The following is a 26,916-nucleotide window of genomic DNA, read 5'->3' as shown; positions in this document are numbered from 1 at the left end:
CAGTTATTCTTGGCTTTTTTCCTATTTGCCTTGCCTTGGCAAATCGTGAATCTGGATTTGGAGTTTTATTAGTAGTTCATGGTAATATTTCTCCACGAGTTAGAAAGACATCCATAATCTCGTCGAAGTGGTGTCTAGCGTGAGCTATTGGACAATCTCCACCATGATTGCAGACTATTGGCTGTGAGATTTTGGAATCATTTGAAATTCTCCGCACAGGTGGATTATGTATAAATCTCCTCATTTTTCTTGACTCTCTTCCCCGAACTTCTACAGCTCAAGGGCAACGATCTCGCGAGTCAGGACACTTCCCGTAATTCATTCATACAGCGTATCTCTCGTACGAAGATAACTAGATTCTACCATCCTCATTCGTATTATGCCTGCTGGTCATAATATCGGACAATGTTGCCTCCTCAGATTACCTCCACCTTCCACGTTCACAGTGGGCAAAGCCATCTCAAGTGGTCCAAGGCCATCGCTCCCGTATTAACCGTCGACTCAAATGATGTTGTAACCTTCGACACCATCGATGGAAGCAACGAACAAATTACGCCAAGCTCGACCGTGGAGGATATTCTAAAGTTCAAGGCCGAACTGGCAGACCCCCTCTTTGGACCCGTGTATGTGCGTGGTGCCGAGCCAGGAGACACTCTTGAAATTGAGGTTCTGGAGCTGAAAACTGCAGATTGGGGCTGGACAGCAATTATACCTGGTTTTGGGCTCCTCACGGATGATTTCCCGGAGCCGCAGTTGAAGATCTGGAAGCTTGATCCCAATGATTCCTCTGCGACATTTAAGGAAGGCATTCGCATTCCTACTCATCCCTTTCTTGGTGTCATGGGGGTAGCTCCGGGCGAGGGAGAATTTCCCACTATTCCACCGCTCGATACAGGAGGCAATATCGATACCCGCCACATTATAGCTGGAACGAAGCTCTTCCTGCCCGTGAAGGCACCTGGTGCATTATTCAGTTGTGGTGATGGCCATGCAGCTCAGGGCGACGGAGAAGTCTGTGGAACTGCTATTGAGACTCCCATGCAGGTGAAGTTGCGACTCACAGTTAGGAAGGACATGAAATGGGTCAGCTCTCCCAACTATTCTTCTCTCTCATCTACTCTCACGTTAGCTGAAGACCGAGGATATTATGCTGTTCTTGGCATTGATACAGATCTTATGGAAGCTGCTCGCAAGGCCGTTCGCGGTATTATCGAATACATGATGCAAACAAAGAGTTTAAGCCGTGTGGAAGCATATATGCTTGCTAGCATTTCCATCAGCCTCAGAGTTTCAGAAGTAGTCAACGTGCCTAATTACGCTATTTCAGCTAGCATACCACTGAATATTTTCACACATGCTTCTTAATAACTCTGGTGCATCTAACAACTATGCAAATTAGAGATTAGCTTGGGTTGAACACGGAAAGGGGTTGGTCACATTGGGCAATTACGGTGGTTATTATATTGTTAAGATGGATAATATACAAAAATACATTAAAATAAAGAAACTGGCCGATTGTTGTGACACATCACATACCCCGTTCATACAACAATCCATATAAATTAATCAGTGTTTTTATGACCTGTTTCGAAGAAGATGGAGTGAAAGACTGAATTTATAATGATAATTTAAAGCATCTACTTTGATACAATCGAACCACAAGAAGCGGCGATATAATAATATAACAAGCGCGTACTTTGAAGAAGTATGTTCAGAGGGGTTACATACGCCATAATGCTTGAGAGCATCAGTGAATAGATATGGCCAAAATGGATGGGTGCTTTCAAAAGTATTGGATTTATCACTATCTGGAGCATAATTTACCCTCTAATACCTAACCGTTCTAAACGAATGACCTTCTTATCAATATGTCAGTTGTTGAGTGATAGAAACCGTTCAAACGGGTTATACTAAGAAATGGAGTGTCGCGTACGAGCTGTTAGACTACCAAGCTTCCCTGTATACTTCAACAGCGCTCTTATTATTTGTTTGACAACCACATAATAAGATGTTGATAGGTGAGTAGTTTATGTCTACATAGGCTCTGTGCGCTTCGAACTTGACAATATACACTAATGTGGTCAGCAGCATTGTACGCTATAAAGAAGCTTCTTTACAGTTCCCAGCCAGAGGACAAATGGCACACGCTCCAAGTTAGAAAGTCGCCGTCGTGAGCAAGAGATATACATTTCAAGAGCATACTACCATGGAGCACATATATGCGAGATATATATGAGATCATAGTTCATCATGTCTTAATCCAGGTGTCTAGACGGAATTGCACGCTTGCTCTTCAGCGCTTGCCTTTGGCCAAGTACCAATTAATTTTCGTCTAGCATACATATCGTTGGTACTTTTTTGGGTAAGCATTATTATTTTCTCATCATTCGCCTATTGCGCGAGTCAATCACTCCGGGGAGAAGACTGCGTAAGTGAATCTGTCACCCGACCTAATATTTCCAGCTGGCCCTATAGTGTCGCCCTTGTGCGAAGATCAAGTGCTGCCCGCCCAAAAACGGAGAAACGCTTCCTTCTTATTCTTTGGGGGTGGTAAAGGGTCTGGGTTACGATCTTTCTCGCTTAATGGCAGACCATCATTTCCCACATCGGTTACAGCGTTTTGTTGTTTTCCAAGAAAGTAGTTGGTCTGAAAGAAAGCTGCGACAAGAGGGACGAAAGCCAGTGCTAGTGCCACGGTAATGCAGTAGTACAGGGAATGGCGATAAGCTGTAATAGCGCCTTGGCGGATGGGATCGTCAAAATCATAAGCAGTGCGCAGAGACCGCATATCGCCGAATAGCTTTTTCACAGTTGCTTCTGGGGTGCCGGCCGGCAAATATTTTCGCAGCTGCTTTGGCATCTGATTGGACCAAATGACGGCGACGATGGCAGAGCCAATGGCACTGCCAATCTTTGACCATAAAGAAAGTAACGATACCGCAAGGGCAACATCTTGGTGAGGTACGGAAGCTTGCGAGGCTACTCGGGATCCAACAACGGACATCGAGCCACCAATGCCAACAAGAATGCTCGACATGACAAGTGCGCCGGTGCTGATGGCCGCAACACGCCCATCCAACATGATACCGATGCCGATGATCTTGATGCCAAGCCCCACAATCTGAATGAATTTGTATCGATGGGTCCAGCGCTGAGCTAGGCCAACAAACGGGCCTGTAATACACAATGCCAATGTTAGAGTATTGCCGTAGTAGACCCAATCTTGATAGCTCCAAGGTTTTGCAACATAGACGTATGAGCTCCAGTAGAGACTCCGAATATTTCCGGCCACTGAAGATAGAGAGTCAGTAATGATACCAAGTAAATAGCAGCCTAAGAAAGCGGTACTCACACATGTAAAAAGAGTCGATAATGATCGCCATCACAAATGTTTTGTTGAAAACAAGGCGACGGGGAGCACTAGGGACACGAGCGAACTTCATCTCAAAAACTATATATGCAAACAATAAAAGGCCGCCTACAATCATCATGGCGATGAGAGATTGGTTGCGCCACCCATGTTCAGCATAGGTTTTGAGAGAAAAGGGCAGCAGAAGCAGTGACCACCCAAATCCAAGCAGAATTAGACCAAATGCATCAATCTCTTCCAGATTCATCTTCAATGACCGAGTCCATTGTTGCTTATTGTCAACCGCAGGCGTGGTAGTGGGGTTGATAGGTTTCTCCTGACCCTCTTGATCCGCCGTGTTATCAAGAGTACGCCGTGCGGCATTACTTGACGCGATATTGACCACGCCCTTCTTCTTAGCCATCTTATCCAACCAAATCAGCGCTGCGACGGCAGGACCTAGGGCAACTGGCATAATTATGGCGAACATGCCATATCCCCAGCGCCACTGGTTACGCTTCTCTAACGCATCGACTATCTTGCCTGAAAACCAGGTATTGATGATAAAGGGGGTGGAGAGCATAGAGCTGGCGAAGCCACGCCACTCCAGCGGCGTGAGATCAGCAACGATGATATCATTGGTGAGGTCGATGCCGGAACCACCAATTGCAACAAACACTTCTCCAACGACATAAGCCGAAATTGTTTTGGATGTGGCGGCAATTATGTAGCCAATGATATAAAACCCAAGTATGAGAAGATATGTGTATGGGCGAGACGTGATATCGGAAATTTTTGCGATAAAAGGCTTAGAGACAGCACTTATGATGCTGGTAGCAATTGAAAGGGTTGCCAAGACAGAGCTGTGCTGTTTGAAATAAGATGAAGCATCAACACTGTAATATGACGTTGTAGAGGAGTCGAGTGAATAAGCCCAGGCACAGACTAGGACTGAACCACCCACAAGCCAGAATAATTTTAGATTGGATTTCGTTTCTCGATACACGGCTTCCATGCGCGTGACGCCTCTAGACTGGACAAAATCGCCAGCATTGGCTGCAGGCTTGAGGACATCACTTGCATTGTCCGCGTCAGGGACACCCGCGCCAATTGGAGAAATCTTATCCTCTGTAGACATGATACTGAGACATAAAGTATCAGCGCAGAAATGGGAAGCATTCAAAAAAAAAAAAAAAAAAAAAAAGACGGCGGTCGGCCTTTTAAAGAACTACCGCACCCTGCTCTTTCGGACTCTTGGCATCAAGAACTTTCAAGTTGCTTGATGTGGAATAAGCAAGGGTTATCGTAGTTGATTCTGAGTAGGGTCTGACACTAGTCCCATATTTTTTATCTGATCAGATTGATATGACCGTTATCATTCGTTCAACTTGAACCAGTCGCATGACCTTATATGGAGCATAGAGTAGTAGATATGTACTAAGCAAGAAAAATTTCTCAGGCTAGGGTCTCGGGAGCGCAGGTTTAGCCTATCCGGGCTTGAAGACATGAGACTAATTTGCTAATTTAGGTATAATTGGGGAGTGTACGAGAAAGAGTTGGTCGCCGCGGGTATCGCCTCGGAGTTACATGGAACAGTTTGGTACAAATCCGCAGTGAGAATTCTTTTGGTGAGAATTCTTTTGATTTGTTATTAGTTGGCTGGTGTGGGATCCAGCTTTGTAAACAGTCCACGCGCTAATTCCTTGTAGAATATTTTAACCTTATCCTACTAGGTTCAAAACTTATCACCGCAGGCTGAACATTACTCTCAGTCTCTAACAATAAGCTTATTACCAAAGATGACACTTTCCCACCATGCGTAGCCACATTATGCAGGCTTTATCTATGTCTGTAAATCATTGAGACTTGTAAAAGGTTGTCAGAAATTTGTCATATCCGTACTTTGAGAACCTATATGCCAGATACCATAACTTGTAAAAGCCGGAGACATTGTCAACTTTCGCGGCCAAGCCAAGAACTATTCACGTGCGATGAATGGTTCAATGACGAACCTTCTAGCAAGTTTTGTGGCGATTAAGCCGCGGAGGAGCCACCAGTAACTGGTCAGACCTATTGGAGTAGCCTAGAATATTACCCTAAGCAATATCACCGCTACACTTTTCTGTTTTAATCGTGCCTAATTATAAAATTTTCTGCTTGCTCGCCGTTATGACGTAATGTAGAAAGGTATCCCATTACTGAATGTTAGAACTAGATCCAAGATACGGTGAAATAATGGATAAAGCCATATCTCTATCCAAGCTGGGCAATCTAAGATCAGCACCAGCAAAGGCTCAATTTCCATATTACGCGCTGGCAAAATACTGGTACAATATTTGCGTTGCATTCTACTTTTTCCCATCATGCTATCATTGCCTCCAGGCTTGTCCGGTCACTGCAAATCTCTTTACAAATCATGTGTACTGCTTATTAGAGTCAACGCCGCGGTGCAATGTCTAGAAAGCAAGTTTTGCATATACTTTTGGTGAGATGGGGTCCTTCTCTAGCGGCTGGGTATCTGAAGTGTTGCCCTAGCTCCCCTTGAGTAGCCACGCCTGGTAAAATTTGAGATACTGTGCTCAGGGAATGTGAATATGCACCTGGGGTGTGATGAGGCCATCATGAGTGAGATTCTCAAAATCGCATAGGAGAAAAATATGACCTATGGTAGGAATTTCAAGCATTGTGTGCATATGAACGAAATGATTTGGCATTGGGATAACTATCTACACAATCTGGATACGACCCTCTAGCGTCTCATCTCCTCCCAGGTTATAGATGACAACACACCCTTGATTCAAAAGCCGCTCGTGAGACCAGGGTTCAGTGTAGAGCTCAACAGTAAGTGCGATAACTACTCTCTCTGGTAATGAGAGAAACGAAATATCTTAGCATCAGGAAAAATCGACAAGAAGATGTAGGTGCTAAATGATGACTTAAGAGGTAAAATCTCAATTGCTCTCTACTATAAGCGTCAAACGACTTAGCTTACACAGAGCCTGAATTCTCTAGATTCTTAGCGTAAAATGTTCTTTGCTAGTTTCCATTCTATGTGGCCTTCTGACAGCGTGTTTTTTTTTTAGAACTAGACCGCTCCAATTTTTAGAAGAAGCTTGTATGTATGGCTTGATCTAATATTTCAAGTAAGCAAACCAAATAAATACCTTTACTATTCATATAAATTTAGAAGACGACTTCATTGGATCAATGTTCCCGGTGTTTCGTGAGATGAAACAAGACTGAGGTGACGATCTGGGGACACATTGAACAAATACTACTCCCGTGATTGTCTTGGCAACGGTTGTCGGATTACCCCTCCAAGCTCGTTAAAAGCTCCCATAGCTAAGAGCGTCCCTAAGATTACAGACCTCAGAACACATTTGGGCGACGCAGTGATTGCTATTATATTGCTATTTGAAAGGTTTTATATAGTGCCATTATCTCGCCTAGATTGTCGACCACTGATACTAAATCCTCTACTAGTACCAAGGCGAAACAAAAATGAAGTTCTGAGTCTACTCCAAATCTCGCGCTGAATTATCCCGACTGCGAGATGGACATCGGGTTACATTTTCGGTATTTATAACCCCTCCCATTGCGCCATATCATTTATGAATTCCGAACCAATCGTCTCTCCAAAGTAACCTCCCAAATAGTTCAAAGATGCGGCACTAACCAACTGCCAGGCATAGGATATGTATGAAAATGGATCGCTTTAAGTCTAATTCGGAGTTTGCTCGCACTTGAAGCTAATGGCAGCTTCTTAATCTGAGAGCTTGGCAAACCCATTTATTATCGTGAATTTAGCCGGGTAAAGATGCCAACTGCATGATGATGGTGAAGTCTACTTTCTAAGAATGATCCACTATGGTGCGATGGATCAACAAAGCAAAATAACAAAATATAAATAGGGAGCATGACCGCGAAGATTTCGATTTTGGTCCAAAAGTACATCACTTCTCTTAGAATAGAAAGCTCATTCCTGCATGATCTATCCTACAATGGGTCGCTTCATTGTACAGTCTATCCTGGCGTTGGCCATGGCTGTTTCAGCCTTGCCTACTGATAACTCGACGCAATATGTTGGCCCTGCGAATGGTAACTTGGTAATTGTTGGCGGCGGCACGTTGGACGATTCTATTCTCCAGAAAGTCATTGATCTTGCTGGAGGCAATGACAGTTCTATCGTCGTTATTCCAACCGCCCAGGGTGATCCAAGCTACGACCAGAACGCTGCCAATGCGGATGATTTCCGTCGACTGGGATCTAAGAGCGTTACTGTTCTCCATACTTATGATCCCAAGGTTGCAAACACTGAGGAATTTGTTCAGCCACTTCTTAACGCCACCGGTGTCTGGTTTGGAGGCGGCCGCCAGTGGCGTTTGGTTGACGCTTATGCAGGAACGCTCACTGAACAAAAGATCCGTGCCGTGCTAGATGCCGGTGGCGTCATTGGAGGGTCTTCCGCCGGAGCATCGATCCAAGGAGACTTCCTTGCCCGCGGCGATACAAAGAGCAACAGCCTTATCATCGGAGACCATCAGCAAGGCTTCGCTTATGTGAAGAACGTGGCCATCGACCAGCATGTTCTCGTACGAAATCGCCAATTCGACATGCTTAACGTTCTCAAATACAAGCCTGGGATTCTTGGTATTGCCATTAATGAAAATACGGCCGTTCATGTATCCAAGAACACGGCGGAGATCTTCGGCGCTAGTTATGCTATCATTTACGATGGAACATACTGGTCGCGAGATGGCGGCGATGCGAACCAAATTCCGGACCCTTCAGGGCTATTTTATTTTGTGAGGGCGGGAGATATATATGACCTTGGGCTGCGCAAGGTGGTCCATGCCTCTTAAATGTTCCTGTATGATGTCATGAATATACTGTTCTTACGTTGCGGACCTATAAGCGACGACTCGGATCATGTCATGGAGCATACGAGTACTGTCCTACGTTCTAGGAGGTATAGGCCCTCATACAACAATAGACTATCTTTTTGGTTTCTAATGACTTTTGGATGAACGATTATCGACTAGTGTCTCTCTAGCTAGATAACCCTCTTGACCTAGCAATTGAAGTCACGAATGTAGTTTGTAATGCTCTTTCTGAGAAATGTTCGAAAATACTTATACGTTACACATGTGATGCCTTAGACATTGCTCTTAATATAATCCAATTTATGAAGAGCGTACAATAATACTGTTAACCACAAACAGTTCCATTCATGCAAATTGTTGAAAATAGGGGCACCAACTTAGTAGAAGTAGCGGTACTTGGTCAACGGGGGTCAGTCCGGGCCACAAGCATAAGAGACGGTCTTTTCCCAGTAGGCTAGAGCAACAGACTGAGGCCAATTGACATACATTTCAACACCAATAAGAAAGATTCTTTGGTTCGTGCTTCATCTACAACGCCTCTAATAGGAAAATCTCCACCGAGGATCCTTGTCTCCTTTCCAGTCCAACGCCTCACCCACGTTCTGAATCTCCGGCGCAATCTCTGCCCTTGCCTTATTTTGAGCCTTTAGTCGCCATCCTATGTAGCTAGCAACAATTGCATTTGCGCATAGATATGCCAGGGCCATTGAGTGGCCGACAACAAACCTCGGCCCATCGTTGGCTCGATAAAGCTGTGTTCCCATTACGGCTCCTAGATTCCCAATGCTAATTTGCATTGCATTCGCAATTGCCCTCTTGGTTTGGCCGGACACATTAATCGCGGGCCAAGAAAGGACAAGTGCGGTTGATGGATATATTCCCGCCGCCGCGAAGAATGTGCCCAAGTATGACACCCCCGGCCGTGCAACAGGATCCGTATTTGCCAACAAAATTATATATCCAATCGCCGCCGTAACAGAGGAGCCGGCAAGGAAGACAGCCCTTTTCCCCAATTTCTCGGATGCAATAGCAACTCCTACTGTTGTGAGAAATGCTAATGCATATGGGGGGATTGTAAGCAGCTGGGCCTTTGCTGCTGTATATCCAAGGTTACTAATAATAGTTGGCTAAGACACAAGCTCAGTATAAATAAACATTTACTCGTCCAAAATATTAGAGGACGTACCAGAAATAAGGAGAGGGTATAAAGTGGTAGGCTCATTGTATGGAAGCCCAAGCTATACAGCCAACAGTTTGGGTCCCGAATTGCTTCGAGTACAGCGCTCCAGTTGAATTCTTCTTTGATCATCGCGTCGCAGTCCGCTGCCAGCCTAGTCTGAATGAGTTCTCTCTCCGATTTGGTAAGGAACTTGGCAGTATCTGGATAGTTCTCGATAAACCAGTACGCGATAGTAGCCACGATGACGGTGGCAATCCCTTCCTAGACGATGTGTTAATACATATAACGTATCCTTAGAAACAGCGTTGGAGGGATGCACAAGAATAAAAATCCATCGCCATCCATTGCTCCAAACAACGCCAGCCATTTTCCCAATTCCCTGCCGAATTGAAGTTCGTTAGCTTCGTTCTGTAGCTAACATGAGGCTGTAAAACACCGACGTATGCTAATATGCCACCAAATGCTCCTGCAAGTGACGCTGCGCTGAAAAACAGAGAGATGCGATACTGCCGCTCTCTTCGCTTGTACCACATTGATAGGTAGAAGACAACGCCCGGAAAAAGTCCACTCTCTGTAACGCCTAGAAAAAATCGCGCGACAAGAAAACCAGAGAGGTTTTGTACTACTCCCAGAAGCGTGGCAACAACACCCCACGCTATTGTCAGTGTTGGGAGCCACAAACGAGGGCTTGTTTTCTTAAGAATGACATTGCAAGGAATCTAATCTAGCATCAACACATTTTCTTTGCTTAGAAACGATATCATTGGTACTGACCTCAAAGAGAACATAGCCAATGAAATAAACCGTCAATCCCGTAAGATACTGGTTCCCCGCTATGATAAGGTTAGAGGTCTCAAAGCCGCGAAGAGGGGGGGTTATGTCGAACTCATATGAAGGTCGGTCACCATGCCCTCTATACGGGCGTTTCCAACTGATCTTTTGTTAGTAGAGTAGAAGTTTTATCTTTCTGCGTTCATACCGTTACTACGGTCCAGAAACGAGAGAAGATATAAGACGCCAACTGCTGGTAGAAGCCTCCAATCCAGCTTGCGCAGGAGGGATTTCTCGTTGACCTCATCTTCTATGGCTCCGATTTCGGTTTCCGCATTTTGATCATGCGATAATTCTTTAACATCACCCATTTCAAGCGATCTTAGCAAAACTACCGGTAGTGGATATATCGAGTGTCTCTAACGATATGTTGCTTCATCTGTGTGATAGGCCGTAATTTTAGTCTTATATATAGAAGAAATAAATCCCTGGCCGCCAATATTTATTTTGTAATATTGCTTTATCTTAATTGGGCCCGGATTGTTAACACCGTATTACACAGTCCCTTTGTTATGCAGTATGATTTTCGTAATTCTAGGCCAAGATCGCGTCAAACTTCGAGCCAGCACGCCATCGTGGGGAAGGCCCCCCGCCCATGTCTGAACGGCTTATCAAACGATGTCTTGGTTCCTATAAGAATTCCTCATATGCCAACTGATCAATCTCCCAGACGATGGTAATTTGATACAATAATACAGGTAAGTGATGCTACTTATACTTTACCGGCTTATGATATTTTGTACCTATGCACTCGCGTAATTTCATGATGTTGGCGCATACTTAGGTACATAATTAGTGTTTTACTGGACCAAAATCCGCCCGATCATTTGCGATTCGCATCGACACCTAAAAAAACTGTTCAAGTCTACCGCAGGCTTCCGGGGTCACATGCCTAAACCGAACAATCACGCGGATATAAATAGAATACCCTCGCTGCCTCACATTTGATTGTGCAACTGTTCATGACATTGATTTATCGTACCTATATTGACTAGGAAGCTGATACATGATGCGCTATTCACTCTAATACCTCAATGATAGTTTGAGCGTAACTCCTGCCGTATGTGATAAGAGGTGATGACTCAATCTCATTCGCCCCATAAGCTCTATACGAGTATACCTACCTATGACAATGAACTATAATCTATACCCACTTTATGTGTATGCGCTCGGCACTATTTATGCTCCTTCGCCAATTTGACTTGAAGGGCAGATGGACTTACTGCATTCACAGTCCCATCTTTCGCCACATCGAATATGAACAGTGTTGTGGCTATTCCGCCGTATGCAGTGGCATCAACACTCACCCAATCTGCCAAAGGAAAATCTGTGAATAGTTTGTTCTCTGTTGCTGAGCTGATCTTTGGCGCATCGAGATCGGTAACGAATCGGAAGGCCACCTTCCCGTGTGCAGAGTCTGAGATGGAGGGCAGCAGTCGCCAAGGGCCAGGGCCTATGGTAGGAGCAAGTGATTTGAGAATATCTGTTCCATTGCTGATCCAAGACGAAATCACAAGACCAGGCGCTGCAGCTACACTTTGGTTAACAGCCAGAGTAAGGGAGGAGTTCAAGTTGCAGTTCTCAGAGTAGTAGAAACCCGCAAACCGATGCTCAGCCTCGGCAGCCGCCTGTGCCGTAAGAGATGGAATCACAGAGTTAATGATAATATCCATAAGTGCAGACAAGGTTAAGAACCGCGTGACTTGTGAGCTAGAGGCGAGGATAGTGAAGCCCGCGTCGTAATCTGGCAGGAGGACAAAGTAGGCACTGTAATCGCCGGAGTCCCCAGATTTTGTGTAGAGATCCGTAATAACTCCTGATGGATGAGTATAGCGGTGAATTTCCCATGGGCGGCCAACAGATTGCCTCAAGTCGGCGGTATGTGAAAAGGGTTTCATCCACCGACGTGTCTGGTCAGATGGTAATAAAGTAGAATTTAGAATACCAACACCCAATTTCGCCATATCGTTGATAGTTGATAGAACTGCACCTGAGGTGATATAAACACCAGATTCAACGTCAAAATTACTGATGTCACCGGGAATCACAGATCGATGCCACTCGGACTTGGGAGGTGTGACGGCGCTGGAGGATGTCATATCAAGTGGCCCAAAAATGTCTTCGTCGAACATATTCTCAAAACTTTTCCCAGTAATATTTTCAATAGCGAGGCCAAGAAGTGAGAATCCGTTATTGGCATATCCAGGCGTTGTGTAAGGTAAGAAGCTTGGTGCTCTCCCGTCGCTGCTCTCTATATATGGAACAGGTGGGCAGTTTGATGCGTTTGAGAACAAACACGGCGAATATACAAACGTATTATTCCGGCTGATTGGTGGGAGACCTAACTTCACCGGATCTGGGTTCAGCGGCACTCCGGCTATTGACTGAATGATAGTTTGAAATGCGAGATCATTTGTGTCAGGGAATCCATCTCGTGGAACGCCAGCAATCTGAGCTGCTAGAGCATTTGGAGTGACTTTGTCCCATTCCACAGTATATATGGGATCTCTATCACCATTCTTTTTCTTGGCAAATTCCTTAAGAGGAGATAAAATCTCTGTAAGAGGGCGATTCCAGTCGCTATCATCCAGCTCAAGTAGGCCTGTAAGAACTGTGAAGACCTTGGTGACACTTGCAACGCGGTAGATGGTATTCGCGTCAACTTTGTGAGTACCATTTGGGGCGTTTGCAATTTCTGGGGATGTATAATGATATTGCAACCCCGTGGCTGCAGGATCGTGAAGCGAGAATAATCCGAGTGAGAAGGTAACGTTGGTTATGCCTGCCAATGGTCGGGGAAGCGTTTTCCACTGGCCATCCTTGAGGTACGTGTCCAGGGTTGAGGTGAGGTTTCTGAAACTAGCGGCAACGAGACTATGACGGCTAGTAAGATCAAGTGGCATCGGATAGCTTGGTCCCAAGGTGTCCGCGAATATTGGCGTTAGCCAAAATGCGTGAAGAAAGATGATAATGCTGCAAAAGAAATGCATATTGAAGGTCTAAGGCAAAGATTGAGATGTTAATGTCGAATTAGCTACCAGCGCACCACCTACGAGAAAAGGGCCCTATATATATATATATACGAATAAGTCCCCTATTTGCACGATTCACGCAGGGCATATCAATGCCTCTCAATACCGAACTATTATGACGCTGTATCATCCCAAACCTCCTTGTGCTTAATTTAGACTTATGACGCGCTGAGGCCACAAACATCGACGTAACGATTCGATGCCATCTCAATAGGTGGGGCGATCCTTCGATGGACTTGGGCTAACTTAATTTAGCCCCATGTGCCGCTGTAATTGATGTCAAACCCCAACTCATGCGAATGAAGTCTTGTGCCGCTTGTTATGTTGGTCAGGCTGAACAGTGTTATTAGTACACCGCCCCAACCAGAAGGATTGCATTTCTATTCCACCAGAGGAAGATTGCCTAACATCAAGGCTTAAACCGAAGGATTAGCACATAGCCTCGGTCGTTTTATTCGAGCGCTAATCATCTAACCTCATGCTTATGACGCGCTCGTGCCATGGATGTCAGTCATCGTGTCGAATTCCTTTGCTGTATTATAAGGGATGTGACATTAGATAGGTAAGGACTGATTGAAAACTTATATGATTGGCTAGCAACTTCCGAATAGGGATGTATTGACGGTGGCGCCAGTTCAAGCTGAAGCTTCCCCACGTCTTTAAATTGAGCAGTATTACATGTAATCCTATGCGGCCGTGTTATATAACATATACAAGTCGGTGACGTCTTTTCTTTCTTCATTGTAGCTGCCGCGTCATATACCTACTGTAGTACTCGTCACATTGGTGTTGTCTTCAACGCCAAACTTGGATCCTTCTCGGCCGTTGCCGCTCTCCTTGACGCCTCCGAATGGTCGTTCGCAGGCACTGACAAGCCCCACGGGTACTCCTACCGTGCCTGTGTCCAGAGGCTCAGCTACGGGCCAAAGTCTTGATATATTCTCAATGTAAAAGTACCATGCTAGCCCGCTTTCGTACGTGGGCATTAACCGTTGCGTCGCATCATGCCTGTACCATTATTGAGATTTGCGACTTCTAGCTATGCCCAAGGAGAGGGCATTCTGCTGAGTTTTCTAAGCTCCTTTATCGCTTCGATAATCACTAACGTAATGCTGTGTATATCTCTAATCATCTACAGCTTTCTACAGCCTCGATGGTAGTTGGAGATCTTCATTCTATGTATTGGTAGCAGCTGCGGCGGCTTTGCCAGCTCTTCTGCCAAACACTTCCAGAAGTCAGACCAGAACCCCTGGGATAGTTACCATAAAACAAGCCACCCAGAATCTCACCCACACAATAGGGTCCCGGGATCACGGAGTTAAATGTCGATGAAATCAACCCTGTAGTCTTCGGATCCACCGCAAGGCCTCCAAAGGTGAAAATAACACCACATGTTACTTTGACGGCCATAAATGGACCTTTGACGAGAGGGACAGCCCAATTAGACTTGGCCAAGGAAAGACGTTTAGTTTTCGGATGGGTAGAAAGACATCTTTCACAGCCTGATCCCACCTTTTCGAGGGATTCTCTCTTTGGAAAGCAATGGCAGCTTCATTATATTGTGTGATTGTTTCCACGAGTTTACCTGGGTTTGTCAATTCATGCTTCGCACACTTCTCAGCCAGCTCTGACAGTGACGAGGCCATGATCCTTTCCACCCGACCCTCTCGATACTCCTCATCGCGAAGCCAGGGTGTCATTTGGGAATCCCAAACTTGAAACGCGGTATGACCTGGCTGAGCAAGGATGGCTTTTCCGAATATGGCGTACGTGTAATTCCTTAGGTCGACGCCCTTATCCACAAACCGATCTCCTTCGGTATTGACCATTAAGCCAAGAGGGTAGCCTGATTTGGTGAAATCATTTGATATGAGTCTATCGCCCTCATGCGGGGGGGCATGGGCGTCCCAAGCGACAGAGTGGCAGCCAGACCAGTTGCCCGCTTCCTCGGCAGACGCATCTCGGATGGCCATTTCTAAGCATGTACCTATATTGTACGGCGTCCCGCGTAGTTTAGCAAGGTTCCAGTTAGGGCCGAGATACTGCGCTATCATCCGAGAATTGGCCTCAAATCCACCTGCCGCCAGAATAACTGCTATGGCTCGAATCTCCTACTCGATACCGTCAGCAGTCTGCACGAAAATAGACCGCACAGAACCAATTCGTGCGTCAACTCCCAAACGTTTAGCGGCCGTAGAAAAGACAACGTGTATACCAAGTGTATTCACAGCCCGTCGAAGATCTTCAATCAGGCCTTTGCCTCCATCTTATGTCTTCAGGGATAGACCGCCCCAGAATGTGAACCGGCCATCAACTTCATAAGCCTGCCGGTTAAAAGGCAGTTGAAACCGCACCCCATGTTTAGCAAGCCACTTGACCGCAGCGTTTGACTCATGCACAAGGATTCGGGACAGCTCAGGATCAGACCGACCGCTGCAGATGCGATGAATATCCTGCGTGAAATCGTCCGTGGTATAAGCTTTCATGTCAATTCTTTTTGCCATGGCTTTGCCCACATTGTTCACAATTGGAAGTAAGTCTTTCAGTCCATGATAAACGGTTCTGAATGCCCTGGCTGTGAAGTGTGAGTTTCCTCCAGCCCAATGCTCTGGGCATGCGTCGATAAGCATCACGCGTTTAGCCCCGGACTCCGCTGCCGAGATGGCAGCGCTGAACCCAGCATTGCCGCCGCCAACAACAAGGACGTCCACTTCTTTCAAGAGCAGACCCATTAGTGTAGGGATGATTCGATGATTTAATGGTGAAATCAATGGCTGCGTATGACAACGAAAAATACGAATTTGGTTTGCGGAGATGTTGTAGCCTTCGGATCCATACGCAGCATCCCGTTGCTATTCACGGTTTTCGAAGTTTGAACCACTAGAAGGTTTGAGCTAGCCTAAATTGAAGTTTTCAGTCTCTAACCTATCAAACGGAAGAAGTATGCAATTTTGCCCCTCTATTCATTCTTTCATTTCATATGCCGTGCATGCTAAAATTTCCTGTTTTCATTTAGTAGTAAGTCCACCACAAACAAAACTTCACGTAGACGAGATCTAGATGTTGCATATTTTCTAATCATGGAGTTCAAATGCCAGCTTTGTACCAATCTATTCGCATCTTCACACAATTGAGACTAATCCTACCTACAAGTGTGCGGCACTTACCTAACTCCACCGACACGTCCTCCTTCTTTCTCCAGGCTGTAATAGTGACAGTCGATACTCTACCAACCTGCAATTGTTTGAGGTGTAGGCCAGCATGAAACGTTGAGAATTGTGTCCATGGCCTAGTAACGATGTTCTATAGAATTTTAAGAAGTTATAACAGCCTCTATTATTCCGGTAGTATTTCATATACGGTAAATACTATTCCACCACTGAGTAGAGGGCGGCCAAGTCTCATTGTACTACCGCGCCACAATCCTCTGAATCCAGAGTCGTTAATGATGCTCCGAGCAGCCGTAACTGTCCCCGAGCTTTCCAGTGCTGTAGCTACCCATTCGCGCAGCCGAGGTCATTAATTATTTTAAATTATTTATTTATTTATTTTATTATTAATATCTATTAAGTAAGCTAGTTATATAAGTCCTTATCTAGGCACTAGGATAATAAAAGCCGCTAAGTTTAAATTAAGTATTTATTATATTTTAGTATAATAAAGGAAATAGGAAAGTGTTAATTTTATTTTATATATTTATTTTTATAAAGGGGGGGCTATATAAGTTTATTTTTTTTATTAATTTTTAAAAATCCTTATATTTTTTATTACTAAGGAAGTATTAAATATAAATAGTTTTAAAATATATTTCCTTTTTTAATATATTAAGGAAAAAAGGGGTTATTATATAATACTTTATAAAATATTTTTATATCTTAGGCTTACTATATTTATATCAAAAGTCAGGTTAGTAAAAAAAAGTAAAAAGGTATAAGAGTAAGTTTACAAAGGCTTTATATTAAATATATAAAATAAATATATAATAATAACTATATTTATTTTTAACTTTTATAATTTTATAAAACTTATAGTTATTATATAGCACTGTTATGACCTGGCTTTTATAGTCGCAATAAGGGGCCTATAGGGTAGGCGCTCTTAGATTAACGTTAGGCCGCATAGTTAATTAGGAAGCGGTTAATGGGAATTAACGTTAATTTTAATTAACGTATAGACAAATTAATTAAAATTATAATTAATTTTACTTAACTTTAGAATATATAACTAGATATATAAGTTTACTTTATATTACTTATTAAAATACTTAAATAGCTAATTATTATTATAGCTATAGCGTTTATAATATAATTAAATTAAAACCTAAACCTTTACTTTTATTTATATTATTAACTAGTAATAAGATTACCTATTAACTAACCTAATTACTTTACTAATATAAACTATAAAACTTCTCTAAGGTTTATCCTTTAGGAAAAGTATTATTTATACTAATATATAGGTATTAATTTATTATATAATAATAACTTTTATTTAAATAGTTACCTTAGACCTATAGGTAATAAGATATTAAAAACTTAGTAGTTTATAAGCTTTAGAGTCTTAGATAATAATACTAATTATAAAAGTAAAGCTTAAAGTAGTTATAATAATAATATTAAAATCTAAAATAATTTTAAAAATATTACTAAAGATATTATAATAACTTTATAATTATTTACTAACTAAGATAAGGCTAATAACTACTTTATAATACTTAAAAAATAAGTAGTAGAACTACTTAAAACTATTATTACTTAAGCAGTTACTATTATAACTTTCTAAGGATAATAATTAGTAAGAAACCCTATAATAAACCCAGCCCCTGTAGTATATTAATAAAAACCTAGGGAAATTATTAAATTACTACTGCTAAATAAATTTAAAGAAAACCCTAAGTAAATTTAAAAATTCTTTATAAATATAAGAAACTACTTTAGTTACTTTTTAATTACTATAGTTAGTAATATTATAAAAGTTTAAACTATAAGAACCTATTTATTTAAAACTACTAAAGACTAATTTAAACTATATCTTAGAGATTTTAAATAAACTTAGGAATTAAAGAAATAGTATATTAATAAACTATTTACTAATTATATTACTTTTGAAAAATAGCTTAAGAAGCTATATAAAAAAATTAATAAAGCTAAAAAAGTAAAAAAAGTACTTTTATAAATTAAATAAACTAGACTATATATTAAATATATAGCTGCTTTTATATACTTAGCTATAAGAATTAACTTAAATAATAAAGTATAATATATACTCTACTACTAAGGACTAAAATCTAATATTAAAAATAAGTTATACTAAGATAAGTTACCTAATACTTTAAATAAATTTTCTAAAAAAGCTACTTATATTAATAAATATTTATTTAAATAATATAAAGAATATAAATAAAAAGGAAATATATAAAAAATAATCCCTAAGTATTTTTACTTTAGTAATAATATTAACTAAGGAAAAAAATAAAATATTATATTATATAATAATAAAAAACTAAGACTTATAAACCTTAATATTATTAAAGTATAATATAAGAATATTAAATATTATAACTATAGAAAGAAAGAATATATAAAAAAATACTATTAAGCTTTAAAAAAAAATAATAATAAGAAATTTACTTTTATTCTAAAACCTAAGGAAAACTAAGCTATTAATACTATATAACCCTTAGTAAACTATAATATATTATACTTCTTAATATATTATAATAATAAATACTAAATATACCTTAGTAATAAGTAAAAATTAAGCTAGTTCCCTAAAGGATTAATTAATACCTAGACCTTAAATATATTTAAGGAAATTACTTAAAAAGAAATAGTAAAAATTAAAAACTAATATATTATACTTATAAATAACTAATACTAAAAAAGTATAAGTTATACTTAAATATTAGTTTAGTAAGCTTTTAATAATATAAAACTTATAATTATATAATTATACTTAGAAAATAATAGGATAATAAAATAAGAAAACTTACTTAATTTTAAAAATAAGGAAGAAGTTATTTATAAATAAAAATAAAATAAAACTATATAATAATATAATAAAGATTTTTTAAATATTATACCCTTAATATAATATAACTTTTATAAAGGGATAACTTAGGAAGAACTAAATAACTTTAAAAAACATATATATAACTAATATAGGTTAATAGAACCTAAAAGTATTTACTACTTTTATAAAATAACTATAGTAAATTAAGAATACTTTAAAAATTAATATAAACTTAAAAGTATTATTAAGGAAAATAAATACTATAATAAAATAATTTAATAAAAAGAATTTAAAAAGTATTAGAAACTCTTAAAATAATAGAATTAGGCTAAATAAATTAACCTATATACTGCCTTTAATAAAACTAAATTACTTAGAAATTAGTTTTAATAATATATTAAAAATTATATAAATAAATACTTAATAGCTAAGGTATTAAAATTAGCTTTTTATTATATTAATAATATTTTAATTATAGATTAATATAATAAAGTTAATATAGTTAATTATAAACTCCTATTATATAAATAATATATTATACTTAAACTTTAAGAATAGTATAAAGACTATAAAATTATAAAATATAAATAAAATAAGTTTATATTTTATAATAAAAATTATTATAAAAAACACTAACGTTAATAATATACCCTTATATATATTACCTATAACTTAAAATAATAAGGGTTTAATTTTATAAAATATAGTATTAATAATAAATTATAAAGAATTAACTAGAATAAATTTTAGAAGTATTATAAGCTTACTGCTAGAAATGTTTTTTAACTTAGATATACTTAGTGTAAATACTATAATATTTAAAATAATAAACTAAGATAAATTACCTTAAATTTAGATAATATAGCTATTAACTTTTATAATAATAACTATTATAATAATATAGATAATATAATTTATTATAATTTAAATATTATCTTAAGATAGAAATTATAAAAATTCTAAGTGCTTAATACTTTAGAAAAATACTTAATTATAATTTATATAGACTTAGGAGCTATAATAAGCTATATTACGTTTTAACTTATTAACTACCTAAAGTTAATTAACTATAAGAAGGAGAAACTATATGCGTTTACTAATATTAAATAATAACCTTTTACTTATAATAATAGAATTATTAACTATAAGACTAATTACTTTAAAATCTAGTTTAGTAAAATCTTAAATTATTTAAAGTTTAATATTATTAATATTTTAGGATATAATATACTCTTAGGATATAATTAGCTAGAGTTATATAACTCTAATATTAATTAAGAGGAAGGCTATATAATATAGTAACCCTACGCTTAATTAATTAATCTCTTAGTGAAATTATAATTAAATTAGGAGGATTAATAAGATATAATAATATTCCTAATAATAGGATTAGAGACCCTTATATTAAATAAAAAAAAGATATAAAAATATATAGAAATAGAAATAGTTATAAAATAAATACTTATTATAGAATTATAAAAGTTCTTAAGAATAGTTAAATACGTTAAGAAATTAAAAAAGAAATAGCTTAGATTCCTTAACTTAATTATATAAAAGGTTAAGGATTTATATTACTAAGACTAAAATACTCTAGAATATTTAAAAAATATATTAGTAGACTTTTAGTATATAAAAGTTTTTAATAAAGAACTTAATATTAGACTACTAGAATATAACTAATAGGATTATAAGATTAAACTTCTAAATAATAAAGTTTTAATATTTAATAAGATTTATAACCTAAGTATTACTAAGCTTAAAATACTTAATAAATAAATTAAGGACTAGCTAAAGAAAGGCTATATTAAACCTTTTAAATCCTTAGTAGGATATTTAGTTATATTTATGCCTAAAAAGAACAGAAAACTTTAACTTATTATAGACTATTAATAATTAAATATAATAATTAAGAAAAATATTATACTGCTATTTTTAATTTTAGAAATTAAAGACTGGCTTATAGAAGCTAAGATTTTTATATTACTAGATTTTAAAAAAGTATATAACCTTATTTAAATTAAAAAGGGTAATAAATAGAAAACTGCCTTTTATATTAAGTATAGACTTTATAAATATTAGGTAATACTTTTTAAACTTATAAATACCCTAGTATTCTTTTAGAAAATAATTAACTATATATTATAAAACTATATAGATTATTTTATTATTATATACCTTAATAATATTTTTATTTACTTTAAGAACTTAGAAAAATATAAGGAATATATTAAAAGGGTATTATAAATACTCTAAAATAACTAACTCCTAGTAGAACTTAAAAAATATAACTTTTATATATAAAAGGTTATATTCTTAGGATATATTATTACCTTAGGAAAAGTTTAAATAAACCCTAAGAAACTTAAAGTAATTAATAACTAAGAACCTCTAAAGAATATTAAGTAAGTATAAAATTTTCTAAGATTTATTAATTATTACTAATACTTTATTAAGGACTTTTTAAAAATTATTATATTATTTATAAACTTAATTAAAAAGGATATTAAATTTAAACTAATATAAGATACTTTAATTACCTTTAAATATCTTAAATAAGCCCTTATTACTGCCTTAGTATTTATAATATTTAACCTTAATAAACCTATTATAATTAAAACTAATACCTTAGATTATATAATTAGCGGAGTGCTTTAATAACTAAATAATATACTTAAGAAGAAACTTAGGCCTATTACTTACTTTTTTAAGAAATTAAATAAATTAAAACTTAAATACCTTATTTATAATAAGGAGTTTATAGCTATATATTAAGCGCTTAGTAAGTAGTATTAGAGATATTATTATAAAGAAAGCTAATTTCTAGTTATTATTTTTATAAATTATTAAAATATTATTTACTTTATAATAATATAAGAATTATTTTATAAATAAGTTAAATACTATAAGTAACTTTTTAAATTTAAATTTATTATTAAATACTATAATAGTTTAGATAATAGATATACTAATATACTTAATAAACGCTTAGACTATTTTTAGGAAATCCCGGAAGTTAAAGCCTAGGTATTAGAGAAAAATTAATATAAAGATTTTATAATTAAATTAATTAATATAATATACTAAATTAAAATAAATAATTTAATTATTAATAATATAAAGGAATATATTAAAAACTAGGAAAATAAATAATACTTAGAAGGTGTTTTTATAAATATTAAATACTTAACGCTAAATAAACTTATTTAAGTATTAAAAAACTTATAAAGTAAAGTAGTAAAATTAGTTTATATATATAAGCTTAATAAATACTATAAAATATAAAAAACTACTTAGTAAGTTATATAATATTTTAAATTTAAAGGTATTAAAAAATAAGTATAGAAAGTTATATTTAAATATATAATATATAAATAAGCTAAGGTATTATACTATTTTCTTTATAGAAAACTATAACCCTTACTAGTTTTAGTAAGAAATTAAGAATTTATAATATTTAACTATATTATTAAGTTTTTACTTTCTAAAGAACCTATAACTAATAAAATATAAAATAGTATTTTTATAGTAATTAATTAACTTTTAAAAATAGCTTATTTTATCTTAGTTATTAAAAAAAGCTTTATAAAAAACTTAGCTTATATTTTTTTCTAAAATATTTATATTTACTATAAACTATTAAATAAAATTATCTTTAATAAAGGATTAATATTTATATTAAAATTCTAGTAATTACTTATAGTAAAAATTAAACTAAAATATAAAGCTAGTATAACTTACTACCCTTAAATAAATAAATAAACTAAGTAAATTAACTAAATTATTAAAACTTACCTATAATATTACATTAACTTTAATTAAGATAATTAGGTAGAATACTTACTAACTGCCTAAGTATTTTATAATAATATACTAGTAAAATTTATAAATTACTTATTATTTTATATAAACTATAGATTTAAACTAAATTTACACTAACCTTTTATTAAAGGAGAAAATATTAATAAAGTTATTATTATAGTAGATAAACTTAAGGAATTATATTAAGAATTATAAGTATAGCTTAAATTTATTAGAGAATAAATAGTTAAATTTACAAATATTAGAAAGATTAAAGAATTAACTTTTAAAAAGGGGGATATAGTTTACTTACTCTAGCACTTATAAAATAATAAATAACTAAATATTAAGACTAATAAGCTAAGTAATAAACTTAATTTTAAAAAACTTAGACTTTATAAAATTATAAAGAAAATTAGATTTATTAATTATAAAATAGATCTTCTACTTACCTTAGGATAATAAAAAAGAATTATATATTTAAATTTTTATATTTTACTATTAAAAAAAGTATTAGTAAATAAGAAAATAAGTAAAGTTATATAAAATAAAATTATTATTTAAAGTAAAAAACTTAAATATAAAGTTAAAAAACTTAAAATAATAAGATTTAATAAAGATATTTAATAAATAAAATACTTAGTAAAATAAAAAGGCTATAATAAAATAGAAAATTTATAATAACTTATTAAGGACCTTAAATACTTAAAAGACTTTATAAATAACTTTTATTAAAACTTAGGTTTAATAAAGAAGGGTTAAAAGTACCCTAATTAATAGTATTAACTATAGAACCTATAATTACGGGATTAGTTAAATTAGGTAATAAAAATATAGCCTAAAGAGTAGCCTCTGCCTTATATTCCTTCCTTTTTAATTACTTTAGCTTTACTAAATTATTAATACTTTAAAATACTATATACACTACCTTTTTAAATTATTTTTTATATTATTTCTAAAAATAAATAACTTTAGCTATAAAATTTATAATTTCCTTTTTAATAGCTTTAACTTTACTATTAAGCTAGTTATATTAATAAAAAATATATAATAATTATTAAAGTATAAGAAATACCTTATAATAAGATTTATAATCCTTAATATATTTTAAGTAATAACTTAAGTTAATCTTAGAAGCTAAATACTAAGATTTTTTTTTTTTATAATAAAAATAGGGTTTTATTTTAATAAATTATAATAATATAAAAGTAGTAAATACTATACTTTTATTAAGTTTTTTTTTTTTTTTTTTTATATTAGCTAAGTTAGTAGATTTTTAAATATAGAAAGTTATTTTAGTAATAAATAAATTAATTTTACTTAACTTTAGAATATATAACTAAATATATAAGTTTACTTTATATTATTTATTAAAATACTTAAATAATTAGTTATTATTATAGCTATAGTATTTATAATATAATTAAATTAAAACCTAGATTTTTACTCTTATTTATATTATTAACTAGTAATAAAATTACCTATTAACTAACTTAATTACTCCGCTAATATAAACTATAGAACCTCTCTAAGGTTTATCCCTTGGGAAAAGTACTGTCTATACTAATATATAGGCACTGGTTTATTATAAGTACCTATTACTATACTAAGGGCTATATAGCCCTTAGTTTATGCCTTCCTAGTATAGTTAAAGTAATTTTATAATATAAGCGCTAAGCTTTACTATAAGGTTAGTATACTTTTAAAGCCTTAATATTAGGCCTATTACTTAGCTTTAATATATTACCCCTCCCTTTAAAGCACTGCCCTAATGCCTTTAATAATTACCTTTTTTAATTAAAAGTTTAAAAATTAGTTTTAGTAATATTTATTTAGGCTATACTATAAGTAAGCTTAAGCTTTAAACTTACTTTATTTTTATTATAAATATATTACTATTTTAGTTTATTTTTTTATAAAAAGGGTACTTAATTAAATATAAAACTAAATATTATTAAAAACCCTTTAAAGTTTTTCTTTAATTTTTATAATACCTTTAGCTTTTATAATATAATTAAGAAAATAAAGTAGTAGTAAAAAATATAAACTTATATAACTATATTAATCCCTACTAGGTTTCCTTAAATAAATACTTTTATTTTTTATTATTTTTAAAACTATTATATTACTTTTATATTATAATTACTTATATATTAGCTATTTTAGTAAAAATAAATACCTTTAGGCTTATTAAGTAAGTTTTTATTTTTTTATAATATTTTTATATTTAATTTATAAATAATAATATTCTTTATTACTAATACCTAAATTATATATATAAATAAATAAATAATAATCTTTTATTAATTTATATAATTATTATTAATATATATTTTATAGCTTTTTTATATTAAGCTTTTTATTAATATATTATTTAAACTATAGTAAAAAATATATTATTTATATTTATAAGTTTTATAAAAAAAACTATATTTTTATATATACTTAATATTAATAAGTAGCTTAATTACTATTAAATAAGCTTTATATACTTTAACCTAATGCAGTATATTACTATCCCTTTATTATAGTTTTACTTTTAACTTACTTTAGGCTATTATTACTTCCCTTTAGGTATAATATTAAAAAGCCCTTTATAGTAGAAATAATATAATACTAACTTTAGTAATAGTTACTATAATAATAATTATTATTATAACTGCCTTAGTTATAATAAGTATAACTTTTATTTATTAATAGGCGCAGGCTTATAATATAATAAAAGTAAAAATATAATTAAATATTATAAACTTTTTATAAGTAATATATAAGCTATTATTTACTTATATATAAATATATCTCCTTTTTTTTATTATAGTCTTAATATTATTAATTTACTTTTTCTTAAGATATTATTTTAAAAAAAAGGGAGGTAGATCCCTTTATTATTATTTCTTTTTCTCTAGCTTATAAAAGTAAAGTAACTTAAGTAAAAGTTATTATAAATAAGGGTATAATAATTATAAATAATAATATAATTAATAATATTTAACTTATTATTTTTTTTATTATTATATAAATATTCCTTTTCTAAAGTATAATCCTTATATAGTATTATAATATAGTTATATTAATAAAATTTATTAATTTTTTTTATAACCTTTATATACCTAAGTAACTATATATTAACTATAATTTACTATAACCTTATATTTACTTTACTTTACTTACTATAGCCCTTACTACTTAGTAAATTAAAACCCTATAATTATATTTAATTATAATAAATATCTTATATTACTATAACTTTAAGCTTTTCTTCTTCTTTTTTAAGCTTTACTATATTATAATTAGCCTTACTTTTCCTTTTTATAATACCTTTTTAATATTTTTATAACTAGGTTATTATTCTTACTCCCTTTATTATAATTAATTTTATAATTTTTGCTTTTTTAAGCTTTATTTTTATAAGCTTACTATAATACCTTATTTTAATAATAATAAATATACTATATTTAAAAAGGCTAAAGTTAATTAACTATACTTAAACCTTAATATTATACTTAAGTATATTTAATTTTTTATAAATATACTAAGCCTTTAAAAAATTAATATTCCCTTTATAATTAAAAATTAACCTTATATTCCTTAGTAACTAATTTATAATAAAAATAAAGTATTTTTACTTAGTAATACTTTTAAACCTAGCTTTAAGTTAACTACTGCTATTATAAACTCTTTAGTTATAAAGCCTAATTTATTACTAAATATTAATATTTTAAAAATATAAGTATATTTTATTACTACTTTTAGTTTTTTATTAATTTATTATAGCTATAAAATACTATATTATAAATATATATATAATTTTATTTATTATATTAGTTTACT

The 26,916-nt window shown here is 34.3% G+C and overlaps 6 protein-coding genes across 6 annotated transcripts; 2 read left to right on the top strand and 4 right to left on the bottom strand.

The window, feature by feature from the left end:
* Positions 1-405: 405 nt before the first annotated feature.
* Positions 406-1,365, top strand: Triagg1_10791 (uncharacterized protein; the record flags this gene model as incomplete). The annotated part of the gene is made up of 1 exon (XM_062894901.1): positions 406-1,365. One exon carries the CDS (start codon positions 406-408, stop codon positions 1,363-1,365), a length of 960 nt encoding a protein of 319 aa, XP_062750248.1.
* A 1,129-nt stretch (positions 1,366-2,494) lies between these two features.
* On the bottom strand, positions 2,495-4,487 carry Triagg1_10790 (uncharacterized protein; the record flags this gene model as incomplete). The annotated part of the gene is made up of 2 exons (XM_062894900.1): positions 2,495-3,291; positions 3,353-4,487. 2 exons carry the CDS (start codon positions 4,485-4,487, stop codon positions 2,495-2,497), a joined length of 1,932 nt encoding a protein of 643 aa, XP_062750247.1.
* A 2,863-nt stretch (positions 4,488-7,350) lies between these two features.
* Positions 7,351-8,211, top strand: Triagg1_10789 (uncharacterized protein; the record flags this gene model as incomplete). Its single annotated transcript, XM_062894899.1, has 1 exon — positions 7,351-8,211. The coding sequence occupies one exon, from the start codon at positions 7,351-7,353 to the stop codon at positions 8,209-8,211; it is 861 nt and encodes a 286-aa protein (XP_062750246.1).
* Positions 8,212-8,771: 560 nt separating this feature from the next.
* Triagg1_10788 (uncharacterized protein) lies at positions 8,772-10,554 on the bottom strand (the record flags this gene model as incomplete). Its single annotated transcript, XM_062894898.1, has 5 exons — positions 8,772-9,359; positions 9,419-9,673; positions 10,187-10,245; positions 10,299-10,343; positions 10,392-10,554. The coding sequence occupies 5 exons, from the start codon at positions 10,552-10,554 to the stop codon at positions 8,772-8,774; spliced, it is 1,110 nt and encodes a 369-aa protein (XP_062750245.1).
* An 864-nt stretch (positions 10,555-11,418) lies between these two features.
* On the bottom strand, positions 11,419-13,146 carry Triagg1_10787 (uncharacterized protein; the record flags this gene model as incomplete). The annotated part of the gene is made up of 1 exon (XM_062894897.1): positions 11,419-13,146. The coding sequence occupies one exon, from the start codon at positions 13,144-13,146 to the stop codon at positions 11,419-11,421; it is 1,728 nt and encodes a 575-aa protein (XP_062750244.1).
* A 1,523-nt stretch (positions 13,147-14,669) lies between these two features.
* On the bottom strand, positions 14,670-16,007 carry Triagg1_10786 (uncharacterized protein; the record flags this gene model as incomplete). The annotated part of the gene is made up of 2 exons (XM_062894895.1): positions 14,670-15,386; positions 15,630-16,007. 2 exons carry the CDS (start codon positions 16,005-16,007, stop codon positions 14,670-14,672), a joined length of 1,095 nt encoding a protein of 364 aa, XP_062750243.1.
* Between the last annotated feature and the right edge of the window lie 10,909 nt (positions 16,008-26,916).

Source organism: Trichoderma aggressivum (assembly GCF_033847375.1).
Source record: "Trichoderma aggressivum f. europaeum strain CBS 100526 chromosome Unknown scaffold_086, whole genome shotgun sequence".
Classification (NCBI taxonomy): Eukaryota; Fungi; Ascomycota; class Sordariomycetes; order Hypocreales; family Hypocreaceae; genus Trichoderma; species Trichoderma aggressivum.
Note: the sequence above shows the minus strand (reverse complement) of the source record. Positions and strands in the feature narration are given on the sequence as shown.